This window comes from Lepus europaeus, chromosome 6 (genome assembly GCF_033115175.1).
Source record: "Lepus europaeus isolate LE1 chromosome 6, mLepTim1.pri, whole genome shotgun sequence".
In the NCBI taxonomy this organism is placed as follows: domain Eukaryota; kingdom Metazoa; phylum Chordata; class Mammalia; order Lagomorpha; family Leporidae; genus Lepus; species Lepus europaeus.
This window is the reverse complement of record NC_084832.1, coordinates 117,147,513-117,171,421: the sequence shown is the minus strand read 5'-3', so window position 1 is coordinate 117,171,421 and position 23,909 is coordinate 117,147,513. Positions and strand designations below refer to the sequence as shown.

The window sequence follows — 23,909 nt, the reverse complement described above, 5'->3', positions numbered from 1 at the left end:
CGAGAGGATTCACAAAGCACGTTCGCCTACACCTCCTTCACAGTCTCTGACTCCCAAGAACTCATTTCAAAAAGTTTGTGGAAAATGGAATTAAAAGATATCTATTTGCATGCAAAAAAAATGGTATCTATGCCCAGGTTCTTTTTTTTTTTTCATAGTACACATTTTCCATGTCTTGTCTGAAGACCCTTGGACATGCAGTAACACACTCAGCCTCCCTCTTGCTGTTAGAGTCGAGGGCTCCAGGATGTTTATTTCCAGCTGCGAAGTTTTAACTCCTCAGTGGGTAAACTTCAGAGCAAAAACTTCGCTGGCTGATGACTCCTTGTTGAGAAGTCCAAAACTTTATGGGCTGGCATCTTGACATCATGATGATGATCTCAGAGGACTGAGGAGAGACACACACAGCCCATGACAGATCTGTCACAGGACCATTCCGTCTGCGAGTTTGGCTTGGTTTCAAAAACCACAGTGAAATGCTGAGCATTTGAAACAAAATGTCACGGAAGCACAGCTCCCAGCAGCGTGTCCAGGGATTCCTGAGATAGCTTCGGATGAAGGCAGCCTACATCACCTCTGCACCCCCGGCTCAGACAGCTTTTGCCCCAAGGACACACTTCCTCTCCTTTCAAGGTCATATCCTAGCTGTCAACTGAGGACATTCTGACCCATCTATTGCCCACAGAGGTGGAAAGACCACTGGCGTGGCAAAAAGAAAGCAACATGCTAAACAAAGCATTTGCTGACACAAGCACCAATGTAGAAAACAGGAGCAAAAATTATGGGGAGTGAGGGTGGGAGCAAGGTTTTATCTCCAGAAAAGGCTTCAGAGCATTTGCTCCTGTGTTGGAAAACAATTATTGGATCCACCAAAGTCAAACTGTTATAAAACTAACTTATTTTGCCACTTAAAAATCAAGACACCTATTTTAAAATGCTATTTTCTTTCCAGATTCATACATAACCACTCTGGTGTAATAATGAGTGTTACTAAATAGGTTGGTGCAACTGGATCTTAAAGCAAAGGAAATGACTGTCATTTCTGAACATTTTTAATTGGGACAAATCCACCGATTTGGGAAGTTTTAGAAAATACTGGAAGAACAGCTCATGGATTTCCAGTACTACCTTACGGCCTGAGACTGGGGATCAGTGCAGGTGGTTTGCCCTGGAAAGCCCAGGAACATAATTCTTCTGCAGTTCCTATTTATAGAATGTACACTTCCACAAACGCACACTTGAACTTGACTGTAGTTTTTGGTCATAACTTGAAAATGATCCTTTGGGCAGGCTAACAGTCTTCAGACTTGGATTCTACACCAATCAGCAAGCTGTAGACCTTTCCTTAACACTGAGCTACTGCGTGGGGTGGCTAGCTTTGAAAGCCTCCTGCCTGGTTATAATGACCAACCTCTGCAGACGTAGCAAGGAGGAGCTCATGATGTAGCGACTGGGCTCCTTCAGAGAAGGCGCTTGGTTCTCCACTGACCGACAACTGGATTCCATTTCTGGAAAAAACAGAGGTGGGAGTTCAGTTCTGTTAGGTCGGCCTCCAACATCACAGGTGAAGTCATCAACATAGGGTTCACTTATCACTCAGCCATCAGCAAGCACCCATGTGTGCCCAGGATTGTATAAGGTGCCAGGGAACAAGAAATGAAATGAATTTTTAAAGACAAGGAGAAAAGTGATAGGCAGCTCCTGCTTTCCAGAAGCTGCACAAGCTAGTGATTCCAGGAGGTCACAGGCAAGGGGGCCACATTTTTTTTTCCCAGAACTGAATCCAATAGAAATTTCACTAAGAATCAAGATTTCTAAGTGTTCTTGTAAAATCAGCATATATGGGCCCATAGGACCATGTGGTCTTCATGTAACAAAATTAGCTGGAGCTAGACCGAGCGTCCCTCTCTGCCTCTGAATGGGTCCTGCACTTGCCTTGTTTGCCACCCACACAACATAGATGATGTCCTTTCACCACTGGCTGAGTGACTTCTGTAGATCCTAGACCAGCAATTTGACACAGGCTCAAAACTAAATGATGGGGCCAGCGCTGTGGCGTAGCGGGTTAAGCCACCGCCTGCAGTCCTGGCATTCCCTATGAGCGCTGGTTTGATTCCTGGCTGCTCCATTTCCAACCCAGCTCTCCGCTATGGCCTGGGAAAGCAGTAGAAGATGGCCCAAGTCCTTCGGCCCCTGCACCTGCATGGGAGACCTGAAGGAGGCTTCTGGCTCCTGGCATGGGATTGGTGCAGCTCCAGTCTTTGCAGCCATTTGGAGAGTGAACCAGCGGATAGAACACCTCTCTCTCTGCCTCTCCTTCTATGTAACTCTTTCAAATAAATAAAGCCAAGTGATGCTAGGACTGGTACTGAAACAGTATTTTTATACTTTGCGTTTCTGTGTGGGCGCAGACTGATGAGGTCTTTGCTAATTATATACTGAAGTGATCTTCTGTATATAAAGAGAATTGGAAATGAAAAAAAAAAAAACAACCTGGTGTTAAAATGGAAATGGCATAGAAAATTAATTATTTTGAAAAAAAAAATTATGTAGGATCTCTGTCTTTAATGTGCTGTACATTGCTATTTAATGCTATAATTAGTAATCCAATGGTAGTTTTTTCACTTGATGTTGCTATATGGGCAAAATGTTGAAATCTTTACCTAGTATATACTAAACCGATCTTCTGTATACAAAGAGAATTGAAAATGAATCTTTACATGAATGGAAGGGGAGAGGGAGCGGGAGGGGGGAGGGTTGCGGGCGGGAGGGAAGTTATGGGAGGGGGGAAACCATTGTAACCCATAAGCTATACTTTGGAAATTTATATTCATTAAATAAAAGTTTAATAAAAAAAAAAATGATGACACTATGGAGTAATCCGTGTTAGCAAACAAGTCAGAACAATGTGCCACAATTGCATTCAAAAGGACCACCTAATTGCAAGGTGAAGAAAAACAAGCAAGCATTCCCACAATGGGCTGAATGTTGGTTCCCCCAAAAATGTCTAAGTTGGACTCTTAACCCCAATGTGATGGGATTTGGAGGTGGGGGAGACTTTGGCGAGGAATTATGAGGGTTCAGCCATTCTAAGAAAAGGGCTGACAGTTCCCATTCCTTCCTCTCCATGAAGATACACAGAGAAGTCAGCCGCCAGACAGCCCTCACTAGAATCCACACCGGCTGGCATCCTGATCTTGGGCTTTGTGTCTCCACAGCTATGAGAAACAGGCGTTTGTTGTTTTCAGTCTGAGCTAAGACAGCCACGAAGGGTCAGGGAAACTTGTGAAGGAATTCACATGGAGAAGAGCAGAAAAAATACCACATACAAAGGCAGAGAAAGCAATGTGGTCATCCCAGGAGTGGCATACAGCTCGGGGAGCCAACAACACAGGGCAGGAGGCTGGCAAGGCTCACTCCATACGTACATGATGAGTTCCTGCTGCAGGTGCTGCAACTCATGAGCCAGTTTATTTTTATCCCCTCGCAAATTCTGCAACCACACACAATATTAGGATGCACGTGTTATTACAGTGGGTAAGTTACACTGAACAATCCCACCTTGCAAGCTGTGACATTATTATGGTATACCTCTATAACACTCCCGTAGTCTATGATGGTTGACTTCAGTTCTTCTATTCTTAAGTCCTTCTGAAAAGTAGTAGAGTCAATTAACAGAGGGAAAATAAAATCCACCACAGCATACTTTAATTGGACCATCAATGTCATGCACCCAAGAACTGTAAATGCCCAATCATCATGAAAGCTTCCAACAATTTCACTATTCAAAAAGTGAACCAAGGGGCAGGCACTGTGGTGGAGCAATTGACACTGCTGTTTGAGATACCCTCATCGCATATCAGAGTGACTGGGATAGAATCTTTCCTGTATTCCAATCCAGCCTCCTGCTAAGACTTCTGGAAGGCAGCAGGTAGACTCAAGCTCTTGGGTACATGCCACTGATATGGGAGACCCGGAGTTCGTGGCTCCTGGTTCTGGCCTGGTTAAGCCCCAATTGCTGCAGACACTTGGGAATTAAACCAAAATATGAGCAATCTACTTGTCTTTGCCTTTTTTTTTAATATTTATTTATTTTAAAGGCAGAGCTACAGAGAGAGCTGCAAAGACAAGAGTGATCTTCCATCCACTGGTTCACCCCCAAATGGCTACAATGGCCTGGACTGGGACAGACTGAAGTCAGGAGCCAGGAACTTCTTCCAGGTCTCTCACATGGGTGCAGGGGCCCAAAGATTTGGACCATCTTTGGCTGTTTCCCGGGCCATAGCAGGGAGCTGCATCAACAGTGGAACAGCCAGGACTCAGATCGGCTGGCACTGCAGGCTTTGGCCTTACCTGCTATGTCACAATGCCAGTCCCTTATCTCTGCCTTTCCAACAAATAAAATCCAAACACACAAGAAGTACAGGACAACAAGGCAGTTCTAACTACCTGGTGTGATTATGTTCTGTGTTGTCTGGTTCGATGGAATCAAATCCTAAAAAGTGATTCTTACGCCTAAATTTAAACTATAATCATGATGCAATTAAAAAATACAATATTTGTGACCGACATTCTTAAGGCATCCAATGTTATCCAGTTCAACTGACACCTTGGTTACCATCATCATTTCATATGGCAAGAGCAGCAGGGCCAGATAGTGAGTGCAGGATGTAGAATTTCATCCCAAGGCCTGCATGGTGCTCAGACAGCACATGGGAGGGGCTCAGTCCATACCTAATAAGGACCGGCAGGAGTGCAGAAAGCTGGGGAGACCCACACTGGGGCGGGGAACAGTCTAGCGGCTACTACCATGACATCGTTACTCAGAGAACACCATGATCAAGAGATACAGAACATTCAATATTCCGTATCCTGGTCAACATCCACAAGCTATGACTCTCTCCTTTGAAACGTCACAACGTACAGTGGAAGGAGGAAGGCCAAAGGCTGTTCTTCCATTACTTCCCTGTCCTGGGCTGTGCCCTTCCTCCGTCTTTGAAAGCCACTATAACCAGCTGCATCTTTTATTACTAGATAGGCTATGACCACAGGATACAGGGACAAATACAAAGATATTAGCTGTGTTAATCACTCAAATCAGGTAGCAAATAACTTAGGGGTACACTCTATCCTAAAACTAAAGGCTACTTGTATAACTATCAATTAAACCTACATCGGGCCGGTGCCGCGGCTCAGTAGGCTAATCCTCCACCTGCAGCACCGGCACACCGGGTTCTAGTCCTGGTTGGAGTGTCACATTCTGTCCCGGTTGCCCCTCTTCCAGTCCAGCTCTCTGCTGTGGCCCGGGAGTGCAGTGGAGGATGGCCCAGGTCCTTGGGCCCTGCACCCGCATGGGAGACCAGGAGAAGCACCTGGCTCCTGGCTTCGGATCAGCGCGGTATGCCAGCTGCAGCGCGCTGGCCGCAGCAGCCATTGGGGGGTGAACCAATGGCAAAGGAAGACCTCTCTCTCTGTCTCTCTCACTGTCCACTCTGCCTGTCAAAAAAAAAATTAAAAGAAATAAAATAAAAAATAAAAAAAGCTACATCACCGTATCTAGCCAGTGGTTGGTAGCTTGGCACACTAATATTGGCTGCATCTATGTCTGAACACCACTAGAACTTGGGCAAGCAATGCTCGGGCTTATCCCAGATGGGGAAGCAGGCAGCAGTCATCACTCAGAAGAACACTTCTTTGAAGTTCTAAAAAGAAAAGCCTGCGACATCCTGTGAGAGTCAGATCTTTTCAGAGTGGTGCAGGTACCCAAATGACCACTTCCTTTGTGACTTGGAGAGAGCCAGCCAATGCCTCAGACCTCCAGGAGCAAGGGACAGTACCAACCTTCCGTATGCTTGCATCTTTAGTAAGCAACGTGTTCTCGTACGTGCGCAACTGCATCTGAAAAGAAACAGATGGAGGGAGGGCCGCTGGGACACTGTTGTGATCAAAGTACAAGGTGACAATTTCATTCCAGTTGAGCAAACACTTTTCTGAAACCCCCGGGTGGGCCTGTGTTCTGCACTTCCCAACAACTTTCATAACCAGCCTCAAAACACGTTAGCAGGGTTTGCTGTCCACACTGAACCAGCAAGGACAGCAAAGCGCAGGCTAACAGAGGTTTACCGCATTTATCAGAGGTTTGTCACACAGGCGGGGCACAGCCGAGCCTCTGGTTTAGTCGATCTCTTCCATGCTTTGTGGAGTAAGACGACGCATGGTCTTCACTTTCCCGGTGAAAAGTGAGTGCTAGGTGGGACAATAACAGATCCAAGGGGACACACAGAAGATTCTTCCTCCTCCACAAACATAGGTTAGAGGGACCAGCACTGTAGTGCACACAGCTGCGTACTTGCCTGCCACTCCAGCATCCCATATAGGTGCCCCTTTGAGTCCTGACTGCTCCACTTTTGATCCATCTCTCTGCTGATATATGCTGGGAAGCCGCAGCAGATGGCACACGTGCTTGAGCCCCTGCTGCCATATGGGAGACCCAGATGGGGTGCTGGCCATTACCACCATTTGGATTGTAAACCAGTAGATGGAAAATCTTTCTCACCCTGTACTTTTCTCTCTCTTATTCAAAAGAAAAAAAAAAAAGATTTAAACAAATAGATTAGAAAGTGTCTAGATTTCTCCTTTTACAGTGAATCCTGAAGAAAGATCCGTTTACTCAAATCAAAAGCAGGCTTGTTAGCCCAAGTTTTAAATATAGAATTGCCAAGTATGTTCACTGACTAAATTGAGAACCTGGGAAAAAAAACAAAGTTAGAAACACAATCATCAATGTAATCACAGATATAGAGTGTCTTTTGTTGTTCGAAAGTTATTTCCATATAATCACGTGAGCTTCCAAAAAAGCTGATGGGATTGGTCAAAATAGCACACCTATCTAACAGATGAGAAAATGGAGACCAGAAAGATTAACTAGTTATATGAGATTAAAAAGCTTTTAAGTAGAGAAGGTAGCATCTGAATTCGTGTCTTTTGGCTGTTTCTACTACCTTATCGCAGATGTATTTCCCAAAGACAGATTTCTGTATTGTGGAATTTATCTCTATGTCTAAGTTGTATCTAGTATAATGTATGTACATGTATATACACACATGATTTTTGGTTCCTGCTAACAAACTCAAAATCCTACATGCAGATATGAACAAAGATAGCATCTTTGTTCTAACTCTGCCTGTCAAAAAGCAAGAGCCACCTATTTGCTGCCTACAAGAAACACACCTCATCAACAAAGATAGACACAGACTGAAAGTGAAACAATGGAAAAAGACATTCCATGCTAATGGGAAGCAAAACAAGCAAATGCAGCCATCCTAGTATCTGACAAAATATATTTTAACACAAAAACCATACAAAGAGACAATGAAGGGCTGGCGCTGTGGCACAGCAGGTTAGAACCGCAGCCTGTAGCACTGGCATCCAAATGGGCGCCCAGTTTAGTCCTGGCTGCTCCACTTCTGATCCAGCTCCCTACAAATGTACTTGGGAAAGCAGCAGAATATGACCCAAGTCCTTGGGCCCCTGCACCTACATGGGAGACCCAGACGAAGCTCCTGGCTCCCAGCTTTGGATTGGCTCAGCTCCAGCCATTATGGCCATTTGGGGAGTGAACCAGCAGATGGAAGACCTCTCTCTCTCTCTCTTTCAAAGAAATAAAATAAATCTTAAAGAAAAAAAGAAGGGCATTATATAATTATGAGATCAATTCAACAGGAAGATCTGACTACCATAAATGTGTATGTAGCCAATGCTAGGAACTAAATTGTATAAAAACAAATGATAATGGATTTAAACAGAGATGTAAGCTCCAATACAATAATAATGAGGGACTTCAACAAACAAAAAGTCAACCAATAACAGAGCTAATCTACACTATGGACCAAATGGATCTAATTGATATTTACATAACATTTCATCGCACAGCTACAGAATATACATTCCCCCCATTAGTGTATGGAACACTGTCTAAGAAAAATCATATTCTGGGCCATAAAGCAAGTCTCAGTAAATTCAAAAAAATTTAAACCATACCATTTATCTTTTCAGAATACAATGAAATAAAGATGGAAAATAACAACTTAAGAAACTCTAGAAAATACGTAGACACACTGAGACTGAAATACATGCTCTTGAATCAAGAGTGGGTCATAGAGGAAATCAAAAGGAAATAAAGTTCCTAGAAATGAATGAAAATGACAACACAACACATATCAAAACTCAGAGGATACAGCAAAAACAATGTTAAAAAGAGAGCAATTAGTACTAATAGCAATTAGTGCCTACATCAAGAAATAGGAAAGTCATCAAATAATGGAACTAACAATGCATCTAAAGGATCTAGAGAAACAAGAGCAAGCTAAAACCAAAATTAGTAGGAGAAAAGGAATAATTAAAATTAGAGGAGAAATAAACAACACTGAAATAAAAGCAATACAAAAGATTGGTAAAATAAAGAGCTGCCTTTTTGAAGAAATAAAATTGATACACCATTAGCTCAACTAACAAAAAAAAGTGGGTAGAAGACACAAATTAATAAAATCAGAGATGAAAAAAGGAGATGTTACAGCTGACGCTGTGTCATAGTGGGTAAAGCCGCCAACTGCAGTGCCAGCATCCCATATGGGCACCTGTACAAGTCCTGGCTGCTTCACTTCCAATCCAGCTCTCTGCTGTGGCCTGGGAAAGCAGTAGAAGATGGCCCAAGTCTTTGGCCCCTGCACCCAAGTGGGAGACCTGGAAGAAACTTCTGGCTCCTGGCTTCTGATTAGCATACCTCTGGCTGTTGCGGCCATCTAGGGGTTGAACCAGCCTCTGCCTCTCTGTAACTCTGCCTTTCAAATAAATAAATAAATCCTTTAAAAAAAAAAAGGAAATACTATACTGGACACCACAGAAATAAAAAGCATTATCAGGAATTAATACCAATTCTATGCTAACAAACCAGAAAATCTAGAAGAAATGGATATATTTATGTTCACATACAATATACAAAAATTGAGTCATAAGGGCAGAGAAAATCTAAATAGACCAATAAGCAAGATGGAGATTGAGTCAGTAATAAAGACCCTCCCAACAAGGAAAAGCCCAGGACTGGATGGCTTCACTGCAGAATTCTTCCAAACTTTTAAAGAACTAATTCCAAGTCTTCTCAAACTATTTTAAACAACTGAAAGGGAAGAAATTCTCTCAAACTCTTTCTATGAGGACAGCATCACTTTAAGTCCAAAACCAGAAAAGAAAAAAAAAAAAAAACTCTAGACTAATATCCCTGATGAACATAGATGCAAAAATCCTTAAGAAAATACTAGCTCATCAAATCCAATAACACATCACAAAGATCACCCAGACCAAGTACAATTTATCCCTGGTATATAGAAATCATTCAACATATGAAAAATCTATAAACGTAATACATCCCAGTAACAACTTATAAAATGAAAACCATATGATTATCTTAACAGATGCAGAGAAAACATTGGTGAAATACAACATCTTTTCATGACAAAATCCTTCAGCAGATTGGATATAGAAGGAACTTTCCTCAACACAACCAAGGCAAAATATGACAAACCAACAGCCAATATTTTATTGAGCGGGGAAAAGCTGGAAGCATTACCATTAATATTCATTAACAGACAAGGATCCCCACTCTCACCATTACTATTCAACATAGTTATGGCAGATTTAGCTTTAATCAATAGACAAGAAAAGAAATCAGAGGGATACAAATGGTAAAGAAAGAAGTCAAATTATTACAGTTTGCAGATGACGCAATACTTTACACAGAGATGCCAAAGACAATACCAAAAACTCCACTAAGGGTTTGCTGGAGTTCGTAAGTTTGGCAAAGTTGCAGGATATAAAATCAGCATACAAAAATCAATAGTTTTTGTATACATAAATAATGCCATGATTGAGAAAGAACTTGTAAAATCAGTCCCACTCTTAACAGCTACAAAAAAATTAAATAGCTTTTGATAAATTTCAGCAAGCATGTCAAAGATCTCTACAATGAAAATTATAAACCATTAGGGAAAAAATAGAAGATGCCAAACAAAGGAAAAATCTTCTAAATTCATGGATTGCAAGAATTAGTATCATCAAAATGCCCATACCACTCAAAAGAATTTACAGATTCAATGAGATACCCATCAAAATACTGAAGGTATTCTCTCAGGTCTAAAAAAAAAATAACCTTAAAATTCATCACACTGATAGGTCTAAGAGTCAAAGGGATCACATAAACAAGACTAGTGTTTGCTAATACTGATAGAATCAAAAAGGGAGAGAACGATCCATCATGGGAAGCGGGATACACAGCAGACTCATAGAATGGCAGATGTCCTAAACAGCACTCTGGCCTCAGAATCAGCCCTTAAGGCATTCAGATCTGGCTGAAGAGCCCATGAGAGTATTGTAGGCATGGAAAGCCAAGACACTCTGGAAAAAAAAAAAAAAGACCTAAATTAAAGATCTCTTTGAGTGAGATCCCAGTGGAAAGAACGGGGCCATCGAAGAAGGAGGTACCTTTCTCTGAAGGGAGGAGAGAACTTCCACTTTGACTATGACCTGTCTGAATAAGATCGAAGTCGGCAAACCCTAAAGGCTTCCATAGCCTTGGCAACTCATGACTAGAGCCTAGGGAGATTACTGACGCTATAAACAAGAGTGTCAAATTATTGAGTCAACAACAGGAGTCACTGTGTACTTACTTCTCATGCGGGATCTGTCCTTAATGTGTTGTCCAATGTGAAGTAATGCTATAACTAGTACTGAAACAGTATTTTATACTTTGTGTTTCTGTGTGGGTGCAAACTGATGCAATCTTTACTTAATATATACTAAATGGATCTTCTGTATATAAAGAGAATTGAAAATGAATCTTGATGTGAATGGAATAGGAGAGGGAGCGGGAGATGGAAGGGGTGCGAGTGAGAGGGAAATTATGGGGGGGAAGCCATTGTAATCCATAAACTGTACTTTGGAAATTTATATTTATTAAATAAAAGTTAAAAAAAAATAAAAAATAAAAAACCTTAAAATTCATATGGACTCACAAGAGACCCAAATAACTAAAGTAATCCTAAACAATAAAAATAAAGGTGGAGCCAATGCAATACCTGATTTCAAGACATAATATAGGCACTTACATTCAAAACAGCCTGGTACTGGAAGAAAAATAGATATGCTGATTATTAGAACAGACTAGAGACCTTAGAAAATAATCCGCATGTCCACAACCAACTAATCTTAAAATCACTCTCTGTATAGAGGACAGTCTCTTCAACAAATGGTGCTGGGAAAAATCAATCTGAATGGAGAAGCTTGAAACAAGACATCTACCTTACACCCTATACAACAATCAACTCAAAGTGGATCAGGGACCTAAATCTCAAGACCTGAAATCATCAAAACACTAGAGAAAACACTGTAAGACATTGGCACAGGCAAAGACTTCTTACAAAAGACCCCAGCAGCAAAGGTAAAAAGGCAAAAATAGAGAAACAAGGTTACACCTAGCTGAGAAGCTTCTGTACAGCGAAGGGAAGAGTCAACTAAGAAGCAGCTGATAGAATGGAACAAAATGTTTCCAAATTATGTATCTGATTAAGGATTAATATCCAGGGGGCTGGCACTGTGGCATAGCAGGCAAAGCCATCGCCTGCAGTGCCGGCATCCCATATGAGCACCATTCAAGTCCTGGCTGCTCCATTTCTGATCCAGCTCTCTGCTATGGCCTGGGAAAGCAGTAGAAGATGGCTTAAGTGCTTGGGCCCCTGCACCTGCATGGGCGACCTGGAGGAAGCTCCTGGACCCTGGCTTTGGATCAGTGCAATTCCTGCCTTGCAGCCAATGGAGGAGCAAACCAGCAGATAGAAGATTTTCTGTCTCTCTCTCTGCTTCTCCTTCTCTAACTCTGACTTTCAAATAAATAAAATAAACATTTTTTAAAAAGGATTAATATCCAGGATATAAAAGGAGCTTAAGAAACTCAACAACAATAAAACAAGTGATCCAGTTAAGAAACAGCTAAAATCATGAACATGCTTTTTCAAAGGATGAAATACAAATGGCCAACAGACACATAGAGATGCTCAAGATCACTAGTCATCAAGGAAATTAAAAAACAAACAAACAAACAAACAAACAAAAAACTACGAAGAGGTTTCATCTCAGTCCAGTTAGAACAGCTATCATCCAAAAATCCAAAAATAACAAATGCTGATAAGGATGTGAAGAAAAAGCTACGTTAATACACTGTTGATAAGAATGTAAACTAGTGCAACCATAATGGAAGACAGTATGCAGATGTCACAGGAATCTGAAAGTAGATTACTATACAACCCAGCACATCACTCCTGGGCATTTACCAGAAATGAATGAAATCAGCATATGAAAGAGCTATCTGTACCCCTGTGTTTATAGCAGCTCAACTCACAATACCTAAAATTCATAATCACCCAGATGTCCAGCTACTGATAACTGGATGAAGAACACGTGGCATATATACACGATGAAACAGTACTTAGTCATAAAAAAGGATGAAAATCTTTCACAGCAAAATGGATGCAATTGGAGACCATCATGGTTAGTGCAATAAATCAGTTCCAAAACGATAAATATTATATGCTTTCCCTGATTTGTGGTAACAAATATACACAAAGCACAAAAAGTATAATATATATGAGCAAAAGTTATATTTTGAGATTTGATTATTGTTTATACCCCTTGCCTATATTCTTGAGGAATGGTGGTTTTTTCTACTTACTACTTGTTGCAGTCTTTATTTAGTGGAGAGTTAAGCTTGTGATTATTAAGAAAACTGAAAGTATGTCATTGTAAAAATTACAATAGGAAAAGAAGAAGGGAGGGTGTGAGGGGGAGAGGGAGGGTATGCTGAGAAGTATCTTTATGCTCTTAAAACCGTATATATGAAATACTTGAAGTTCGTTCCCTTTATATAAATTTTAAAAAGGTAAAGAACAGACTGTTATTCTAAAAAATATAAATACATTTTCATTTCAGACATATACAATAAAAATACTGCCCAATTAGGCCATTACAGATAACAAGGGTGACAGAAATCCAAGAATTTATTAATAGTTGTTTTCATTTTTTCAATTAAAATGTGTGGTAGGTAAGTATATACAATATAGATACAATACAATATAGATACAATATAGACAAAAACATTTCCATAAGGTACCATCCCCTAATTTAATCAATGGCAAACTTTCCTATCTCTCTTCATTTGCAACATTAAGAAGGTACAATACCTAGGGTAGCTGTAGTGTGTAGCGGTTAAGTCACTGCTTGTGATGCCCAAATCCCTTAGAGTGCTTAGTTCAAATCCTAGGTACTTTACTTCCAATCCAGCCTCCTGTTAATGCACACCCTGGGAGGCAGCAGGTAACGGTTCAAGCACTTGTGTCCCGGCTACCCAGGAGGGAGACTCAGACCGAGTTCCAGGCTCCAGCTCGGACCTGGCCAGCCCTGGTGCTGTGGGCATTTGGGGAATGAACCAGCAGATGGAAGATCTGCCTCTAACTCTCCATCTCTCCTCCCTTTCTCTATTTCTCCCTCTCCATCTTTCAAATAAATTAGTAAATAATAAAAATTTTACACCAAAGATACAATATTTGAACTCCTTCCTGACATAGGAACTTATAAAAGTGCAAATCAGAAATTCACAATTTGGCTATTAATAAATTTGAAATTGTCACCATAATGGAAAAGTTACAAGGCACAGTAGTAAAACTGTAGTTCACGACTATCTAGTCTAGACTGTACAAACGAAGAGAAGAGAGCTGCTGCAAGCGTCCAGCCATAACGTCAGGTCAAAGGAGAAATGGTGACCAGCATGCTTGCATCAGCACACAATATATACACACAATGAAATACACACAGCCCCAAGCATGTACAACTATTAATAACAAGTAGTAAATGTTGGCATGGGTCTAGAGATATTTGAACTCCCACACTCTGCTTATGGAAATTAAACTGTGAAGCTACTTTGGAAACCAGCTGGGCAATTCCTCAAAAAATTAAACTCAGTCATTGTGATGTGTGCACGTCCTATGTGTACAGTCATGCACCACCTAACAACATCACTAAAGACCCTGGTACAACAGTATACATCATACAGACCAGGTGAGGAACAGGCTAAACCATCTAAATTGGTGTCTCTAAGTGCTACAATGTTCACACAGCAGTGAAATCACCGACCAACACATTTCTCAGACCATGTCCCCATCATTAAGCAAAACCCAAGAGGTATTAACGCATCTGTCCACATGAAAGTTTATACACATACTGCTTATAGCAGCAATAGTCCTAACAGCCAGAGAGAGAGAGAGAGAAAGAGAGAGAGAGAGAGAGAAATGAACTAACAAAGCACCCACCAACTAATGAATGGGTAAACATAATATTCAAATAATGGAAAGTTATTTAACAATAAAAAGAAACACAGTACTGACAGAAGGTGTAACAAGCATGGGCCTTGGAAACATGAAGCTCTAAGTGTAAGATATCAGACACAAAAACCACAGAAGATTCTATTTGCATGAAACGTCCAGAATGGAGAAGTCTGTTCAACCAAAAAACAGACTGGTGGTGGCCTAGCGTGGGAAGGGGGTGGGGTGGGGTGTAGGAAGGATTTCTTCTGGGTGGTAATAAAAATGTCTTAAGCTTGACTTCAGTGATGTTGCCCAACTCTAAGACAGTGATTTATATCCTTAAAATAATTCATGTCACATGAAATTCACTTCATCAGTGGAGCCATTACCAATAAGAATGAGAAATTGCCTTGTCAATATTCTAGACATTTTGAGGAGTACCAATTTCAGACTTTACAACCAAAAGATATTTTACCAATTACTCATTTACAACTTCAGCGAACAGGAATGGTTTGACAGATGCAATACTTTACCAGGGTTTAAGAAGGGCTTACTTGGTGCTCTGTGTCAATTCTAGTCAATTCCTCAATCTTCTTTTCCAGTCTATCTGTATCAATAATGTTCCTAATATTCTAATAAAAAAAATAGTATGGTTAGATTTAGTACCAAGAAAGACAAAAGAACATCACAACCAAACTCTTTTAGGAAGTGGTGTTTTCATTCTTGCTATAATCCATCTTCAAGCAAAGCACAGGAGTTCAGATTTTCTCCAAAATTGCACCACCCTTCTAATGTGACCACCCAGGAAACCTCCCTGGTAGTGTCTTCCGATCTTGCACCTTGCCTCCTTGGCCACGCAATCCCAGGATCCCACCCTCAAGCCCGTTACCAGTGACTGGCACCCCTCTGTGATCCTAATAGCAAGCATCTCATTCCTCAACCATCCCGTTTTATATTTCCTGATTGCTTCTTCCAGCACCAGCAAACCTTCGATTTTCACTGGAATCTGCACTCCACTGATCCCACCACCTCTTTTTAACCCTTTAACCTTCCCATGATCTCACTCACAGTAAAGACTCGGCTCAAAGTCTTCCATGGTCAGCCGTTCTAGCCCCCAACTTCCACTCCAATTTCCTTGCCTATCCCTGGCTTCTTAGCACTCAGATTAGCTTGTCACCTGTTCCATGCCAGGACCCTTTCAGAGAAGTAGGACTAAATAAAGAATGGACTGACAGGTCAGAGGTTAAATCCATGACCTTTAAACTCTGTATTTAGTGGAGACCATATCATATGATCCTAGTGTAGTCACATAGCCATTTGCCTGTATCAGGGGTAGACAAGCAGTGCCCAGCCCACCGCCAAGGGCCAACCCTAGCTGGCCCCCCGTTCTTATGCACAGTGTTTTGTTAGGGTCCATGTGTCCACAGGAAATCAATTGCTGGTCTCACACAATGAAGGCAGAGGAGTAGTTTCAACAAAGCCCCAAACTGTTTACTCACAGGTCCTTTCCAAAAAACTCCTCCAACTCCAGGTCCTTGTCATCCCTTCCCTTCTTGTTCCTTGAATTTCCAAAATCCGCTCCCACAGGCTCACTCTCGGCTGATGGCTACTTTGGACTTCAACAACACACTCGCAACAATCAGAAGAGAACCTCTCTATGAACTGAATGAAGATCTCTGGAAGGTTTTTAAAGCATTTTCTGAGCTGAGCACGTCTGTCCACCTGCCCTGGGCCTGCTTCTGTCCCCGTTCTCACCAGCTTGCCAGCAGATCACTTCAAGTGCCTCTGACCTGGTCTTCCTGCCTTTTCCAACTTGTCTCTCCAGTGAGTCTAAACCTGGCAGCAGGAGTTCCCTTGCTAAAGCCACGAAGAGGTCATATTCCTCTCTCCCACCGCACCCATCTCATTCAGTGTCAACAAACTAGAAGCCAGAGTCCTTGCAGTGCCCACGTGAGGGGGCTTCCAAACGCTCATGGAAAACACACAGTATCTTTTCACGGCATGTGTTCATGAATGTTCTGAACCTCCTGGTTCACCCTGCAGCCAACACCCAGGTCTCGCTGGCCTTCTCCGGGAGCAGGCAGGCTGCAGCCCTGAGACTCCAGACTTGCAGTTTGCTCCCCTCGGCACGCTCATTCCCTGATGAACCTCCTTCCCAGTTTCTTATCTGAAAATAACTTCACAGGGACTCTTTCTCAAACCACCCCAGTTTAAATTGCACTGTTTTTTTTTCTCCATAGCACTAATTACCATCTGGCCCACAAGTTCCACAAGGGCTCTTCTGTTCCTATCCTCAGCAGCTCCAGTAAGTCCCTGCACATGGAGAGCTCCCAACGGATGTGTACAATGAGCGAACGTGAACTACTGCCCACATCAGTGGGCTTACTCTTCGTCCTAAAGGGATCTGAGCTCTGTGACACTTATATACATTTTCTAATGTAAACAATAACTGGAATGCCATCTCATGAGGAAGGTCTTCTTGTTGTTGTTGGTTTTGTTGGTGGTGGTAGTGGTTTTTGTTTGTTTTGTATTCTACACTTGTGTGGTGCAATTCTTTGATGCTTATCATTCATTCAAATACAAGAAAAGGGTTGTGCTTTTGGCACGAAAGTGAGGATGCTACTTGGGATTCAGCCATCCTATACTGTGGTAGCTGGATTTAGACCTCAGCTTCACTTCTCCTCCAGTTTCCTGCCAACTTGCAAGCTGGAAGGCAGCAGGTTGGGTCCCTGCCACCCACATGGGAGACCCAGATTAAGTTCCTGGTTCCTGGCTTTGGCCTGGCCCAGGCCTGCCCTGACAGTTGCAGCCATTTGGGGTTCACTAACCAGTCTGCCTTTCAAATAATTTCAAGTAGTAATTTGGGGGAATTCTATCAAATAAAAAAAAACTATTTTATAGGAGAAAAATATCTTGCGTTTGTTTCAAAAAACCCTGGCCTTACAGCTTTAACATGTTTGAATCTAGAGTAGGTTTCCTTCACAATCTTTAACTGTTCTTTTCCAATCCACTATGAGATTTTTTTTTACTATCCAGTTGGCCTATTTTATGTTTCTACCCAAACTATTCGGTGTAGCTTAATACTTCTGATGGCTTTATATAAATCCAAAATTAAAACCTTTGCCTAAGACTTGATCTTCAGAATTACTAGTATAATACTAGTATTACTTAGCTACCTATTCTTCCAATCCTTTAATTCTATTGATTAATAAGAATATAGTGCAAAGGAGTATTCTTTTTTAGCAGGATATGCCATTCCCTTAAATATGTAAGCTTCATTATGGCATACCAAATGGTTCACATGAATTATCTTAAACTCCAAAGTAACTGTTTAGAGTAAATATTCTTAGATCAGAAAAACTAAATGATTTCTCCAAGGTCACACTTTGAGTGAATTTAAAATCTGAACCTTAGATTCAAGATTTTTGCCACCTTATTCAGTGGAATAATAAAAAAATTATTAGATAGTGCTCATGTCCTCCTTCTTGAAGAGAAATAAAAAAATGCCAAAATCATCTTAAATCTGAATTTGTGATATTTCATGTCTTCCATGGATAATTGCAGACCAAATATCTTTGTCCAACATGAAAATCCTACTCTTCCTTAATTGTCATCTGATAAATCAACCTGCTCTTTGCCTGTAAGAGCCTGAATATTCACATGGCCGTAGCTGAACCCATGGTCAACCCATTTCCCTACGTTTGTCTCTGCCAGTGTTCAGTCATTCCCACGTACCTCTTCCTGTAGCATCCGAATCTTGAGAACCAGAGCCCGGTTTTCTGTCTCCTGGGTCATCGTAAGAAAGATAATGGGAAAAAATTTGAGAAGTTTGCAGAGTACTTTCCACGTGTTTACCTGTAAGGCAGTGGACACTCCTTCCCTCTACGAACTTCGTAAGGCAACGTGGCATCCACACAGTGACCCTAGGCTGCAGCTGCTCCCCGCACGGGGTGAAGCCTTGGCTTGCAGTTTCTCTGGGGATCTGTGAGGAGTGACTCCTTCCCTAATTTGCCAGCCAGGCAAAGATCAAACACCAGCTGGCTTCTTTGGCTGCTGCTTTAGTACCAACCATGTAAGACAAGTGGTTGGTTGTAAACTCAGGTATTTTAACAGCCCTGAAAACCAGGAAGCTCCAGCTTACATTGCAAACACTCCCAGAACACATGTACATCAGAACTATTTCATAGTAACAGCCTGAAAGGCAAAACCGTCAGCAACAAACACTTCAGGACAGGCTATTCGTCACAAGGCTGACAGTCAGTCTTGGGAGTAGCTCAAGATAAAGACTTTGTGGGATTATTTTTCTGTTGTTAACACATATTTCCTTACTTTTGTAAGGAGGCATTGCCTTTATTTTATTATTAACTTTTTCATTTTATTTTCTAACTTTTGACAGATGTATGCTCTTTAATTTTAATTTTAATTATTTAACAGATTCAATGTGTTTTTTAGATACAATCCTAAGAACATAATGATACTCCCTTCTTCCCTCCCCCTCTCTCCCTCCCACTTTATTTCCTTCTCACTCTTTCAGTTTTTGAGATCAAGTATTTTAATTTGCATTACTGTAAAAAGCCTTAATATTTCACCAATTAAGAAGTTTAACAAGTAAAAAGCAAAAAGACCCCAGTTTAGTGGGAATATAGACACCAGCTATAAACAATAATTGGATTGCCTTTATAATATAAAAATGAAAGTAAAAGTATCTCAGAGTAGGATTTCACTGATAGAAAAACAAAAGAGGGGCCGGCATTGCGGCCTAGAGACTTAGGCCACCGCCTGTGACACCAGCCTCCTGTATGGGTGCCAATTCAAGTTCCAGCTTTTCCACTTCCAATCCAGCTCCCTGCTTCAGTGCCTGGGAAAGCAGCAAGGGTGGCCCATGTCCTTGGGCCCCTGCAGCCACATGGGAGACCTGGAACAAACTCTCGGCTCCTCACTTGGCCTGCCCAGCGCCAGCTGTTGAGGCCATCTGGGGAGCACAGTAGCAGGTGGGAAGATTGATCTCTGTCCCTCCCCTTCTGTCTCTGTAACCCTGTCTTTCAAATAAATGAACTTGAAATCAGAATACCTGAGCTTAGTCCTAGCTCTATCATTTAGCAATCAGCTGTGAGCGATCAAAACATCTCTGTCCTTGATCTATTGATTTTTTAAGATGCCAAGATATAGCAATTTCTGCTTCTAACTCACAGAATTTCTGTGATTATCCATGGGGTTAGATATTGCTTTATAAAGATTTATTTATCTATTTATTTGAGAGGTAGCGTTACAGACAGAGAGACAGAGAGAAAGGTCTTCCTTCCATTGGTTCACTCCCCAGATAGCTGCCATAGCCGGAGCTGCACCGGTCTAAAGCCAGGAGCCAGGTACTTCCTCTGGGTCTCCCATGAGGGTGCAGGGGCCCAAGGACTTGTGGCATCTTCCACTGCTTTCCCAGGCCATTGCAGAGAGCTGGATTGTAAGAGGGGCAGCTAGGACTAGAACCAGTGCCCACATAGGATGCTAGCACCGCAGGTGGAGGATTAACCTACTACATCATGGCGCTGGCCCCAGATATTGTTTTAAAATTATTAGACACTGTAAAATGCAAAGAATCTGGAGCCAGCACTGTGGCATAGCAGGTAAAGCCACCACCTGTAGTGCTGTGATCCCATATGGGCACCGGTTCGAGTCCCGGATGCTCCACTATGATCCAGCTCTCTGGTATGGCCTGGGAAAGCAGCAGCAGATGACCCAAGTCCTTGGGCCCCTGCACTCACATAGGAGACCTGGAAGAAGCTCCTGGATCCTGGCTTCAGATCGGCGCAGCTCAACCATTGCAGCCAATTGGAGAGTGAACAGCAGATGGAAGATCTTTCTCTCTGACTTTAAAATAAATAAATATTTTTTAAAAATGCGAAGGATCAGGATCCTAGATGTAGGACTCTTCACTTTTGATCAACAGTAGCTAATGTTATTGAACCCCAATGGGACAGAAATGGACATGGACGGCTTCATGTATAGGCCCAGGCCTAGGGCAGATGGCACTGTCACCTCCATCTCACCCAGGACATCGAGGCTGGGAATGGTCCCTGCCTCGTGCAAACTCACACAGCTCTAGTGCCAGGCCTGAAGGCAGGCAGGCTGACTCCACAGTTGGAGTTCGTGCTCATCTTCCTGCCGTGCCCCCACTCAGGAGCTGCGCGGTGGTACCCCGCTACATCTTCCTTCCAACGCATCCACAGAGACTCTCGGTCACGAAGGACCTGACGCTCAATGATTCTGGAGCCCACATTTTACTACTGAGGCAACAGCCATGGCTCAACAAAGCTGTGTTGGTTGTGGGAGGTCACAGGTGACTGGCCAGGCCTGCAAACCAAGTCCCCAAATGGCTTACAGACTCCAAAAACAGCTTTTCAGCGGATGCCTAAACACCAGTTCGTCTGATTGACTTTGGGGCCTCTCAGCGTAGTCAGCGAATCCTCAACACCACGCTGCTGGAATTTGTCATGATTTTGAAGACTATCAGTGCTCTAGGTAACGGTTTTCCATTTTCAGTAAACAGCATTTCTGTGGCAGTTGACTTATAGCTTAGCCTAAGTGAGTTTCTGATCTGAAATAATGGGCCTGATTTTACCTGGTGGAAGAAAGGAGCTTGGAGCTTCTCCTTAACCTGTAAGGACTGGAAAAACTCATTTTCTTAGAATCATGAGAAATGGGGATGTTGGACAGATCAACTTTTTAAAACCAGGTGATGTTATCAGGTATTTCTGAATACAACTGGCAACTGCTGCAGACATTCTGACACTTCCCAGAACTTCATCAACCAGCGTGAACCTGACTGAGCAATGTGTAAGGACCTTCTCATCTGACAGAAGAACAGAGTTTCTTTTATACTTCCTGCCTTTACTTATCTGAAGTATTACCACATCAGTGTCCTGATTTCTGATTTTTTTCCCCCAAAACAAACCCACTTGTATTTTGATTGTGTCAACCATATGCCAATTTCCAAGGACACCGTACTTGGATGACTTACTAATTGTTTGTTCTGAGCCCCGATCATGGTCTTCTGTTCTTCTGAAACGCTCATACTCATTTTCAGTTCTTCCAGTTCTTCTTTTAACAGATTTGTTCTCATAACAGCCTGCTGGGCACTGTTGGGGTGGGGCAGAAGGCAATGAACAAAGCTTCAAATACAACTGTCAAGTACAGAAGGAGAACTAGGGACTATTTTTAGACACAACTGAAACCCACCAAAGGCTTAAACCAAATGCCCACAGTTGTAAGAAATACCTGTGTGGTCTTTCACAGCCCTTGGAAAGGAAAGGAACTGGGGGAAATGTGATGGGGCAAGGGAAAGCAGACAAATTATTTTCCTGAAGTCAATGGCTAGGAGAACCCCTCTGAGCTCCACCCATGACTCAGGTACTTTTTTTTTTTTTTTTTTTTGGATCCTACCAAAAATGTATGATATTGTTTGATGCAATTTCATGAGTATTCACTGAGAAGCTGTTGCACATTTTGTACCCTACACTTACCCTCACCGAGCCTGCATACCAGTGAAGGTGAAGAGGAGTGAACTAATAAATATTTATGAGGAGTCTGTCTCTATGTAATACATTCCATAAAACTATTTTGTAATAGGAGTTTGTAGTAGCAAAGCATTGGAAATGAACTCAGCATCCACCAAAAGGAAGCTGATTACATTTTGCTCATTCCTATCATGGAAACACCTATTTGTATCTCTCACCAGACTATTAACTGTTCTCTGGGAGCCTCAAAGAAGGTAAAATTTCCTTATCAAGGAATTACATTAATCATTCAATAAACATGTTTACTATGCTCCAAGTCCATGCCAGGCTGTGGGATGTTGAGGAGATGGCCAAAGTGTACCCAGTCTTGAGAACCCAACTGTCCCAGAGTTTATTATTAGTGCAATAAAAAATCACAATAAAAACAAACCAAGATGGGAGTGTGTTCCAGTTCTGTAAGGTAGATAACTAAGGCAATGGGGAGGGAAGGGGAAGTAAAGAGGCAGAGAGGAGATGGGAGAGGGGAGGAGGCGGGAGAGCGAGTTCACTGAGGGACTTCAAGTGTCACACATTCTGTGATTGACAAGAAACACACAGTCCAGACTTCCACACATAGACAGAAAATAGAATACTAACAGCCAGGGGCTGAATAAAGTGGAGATGCAGTAGGGAGTGACGGCTAATGGGCACCAGGTTTCTGTCTGGAGGAATTAAAATGTTCTGGAATCAGGGGTGGGTGTATGCTGTAGGGGTTAGGCCACAGCTTGGGATACTTGCATCCCACATGGGAGTGCCAGGGTTCAAATCCTAGCCCCACTCTCATTTCCAGCCTCCTGCTAGTAAGCACTCTGCAAGCCAACTGCGAATGGCCCAAGTATCCATGTGGGAGACCCAGACTGAGTTCTGGGCTCTTGGCATTTGTCTGGCCCAGCCCTGAATACACTAGAAAACATTGAATCGAACACTTTAAAGTGTTTAATTTTACGCTATGTAAATTCTTGCTCAATAAAAAAAAAAAAACACTTTTTAAGAAAAAGGAAAGCAGAAAGCCTCCAGCATGCAGAGCCCACCCCTCCCTCCATCCCCCATGCTCACCTTTTTACTTGAAGGCGCAGCTCAGCACAGTCCTCTGACAGCTGGCTGTTAGCTTCTTCCAAGGTTTCCATTGCCAACTTAAACTTACGATTTTCCTCTTCCAGTTTCTGCTTGTTGAAATGCAGGTGTGCTACATAGGTTACCAAGTCAGACACTTCTCTGCAGGTCAAAGTATGAATGAGAATAATCTGCAACATCTCTAATCCCTCCTGATCGAAATAAGGCCTATGGTTAAGCCAAACAGGCTGAATGTTCTCAAACTGATCTGCTCTCCTTACCATCATCATGAACAGAGTTCACTTAACAAACAAGTATTTATTTAAAAACATTCATTAATACATTCAACATTTTTCAAAAATTGATAGGTATTTAACATTCACTATTTATAAAAATCAGCTTTCAGTGTTTTTTAAAGTATTTACTTATTTATCTATCTAGAAGGCAGAACAACAGAGAGGGAGTGACAGAGAAAGAAAAATTTTCCATCTATGGGCTCATTTCCCAAAGGGTCACCACGGCCAGGGCTGGACCAGGTTCACACTAGGAACCTAGACATCCAACTGGGTCTCCCACGTGGGTGTCAGAGGTTTAAATACTTGGGCCATCTATGCTGCCTTCCAAGGCACATTAACAGGGAGCTGGATTGAAACTGGAGCAGCAGGGATTCAAATAAGCACTTTGATATGTGGTGTGCACACCGGCTAAACCCACAGCCTCATATCGACCGCCCCTCTCACAGCTTTTGTTTATCCCTCCTCACATCACTCTCTTGTCTACATCAAGGCAATCCTGTTTCTGCCTGGATTATGGGAGACCCGGAAATGAATGCCCATGGTACTCATTGAGTCACGGGACTGTGGCAGGTGTCAGCAGGCCCTTAGGAAACAATTCCAGGATT

General features: G+C 42.2%; 1 protein-coding gene across 1 annotated transcript in view; it reads right to left on the bottom strand.

Annotated features, from left to right (window-relative positions):
• Window positions 1–23,909, bottom strand: part of IRAG2 (inositol 1,4,5-triphosphate receptor associated 2) — a 111,601-nt gene that overhangs the window by 77,430 nt on the left and 10,262 nt on the right. The window contains exons 6-13 of the mRNA XM_062195232.1: window positions 23,012–23,170; window positions 21,421–21,538; window positions 18,141–18,191; window positions 14,960–15,037; window positions 5,842–5,898; window positions 3,592–3,651; window positions 3,429–3,493; window positions 1,412–1,508 (exon numbers count right to left, since the gene is read on the bottom strand). Of these exons, the coding sequence (XP_062051216.1) occupies window positions 1,412–1,508; window positions 3,429–3,493; window positions 3,592–3,651; window positions 5,842–5,898; window positions 14,960–15,037; window positions 18,141–18,191; window positions 21,421–21,538; window positions 23,012–23,170 (685 nt within the window). The remainder of the gene's footprint in view (window positions 1–1,411; window positions 1,509–3,428; window positions 3,494–3,591; window positions 3,652–5,841; window positions 5,899–14,959; window positions 15,038–18,140; window positions 18,192–21,420; window positions 21,539–23,011; window positions 23,171–23,909) is intronic.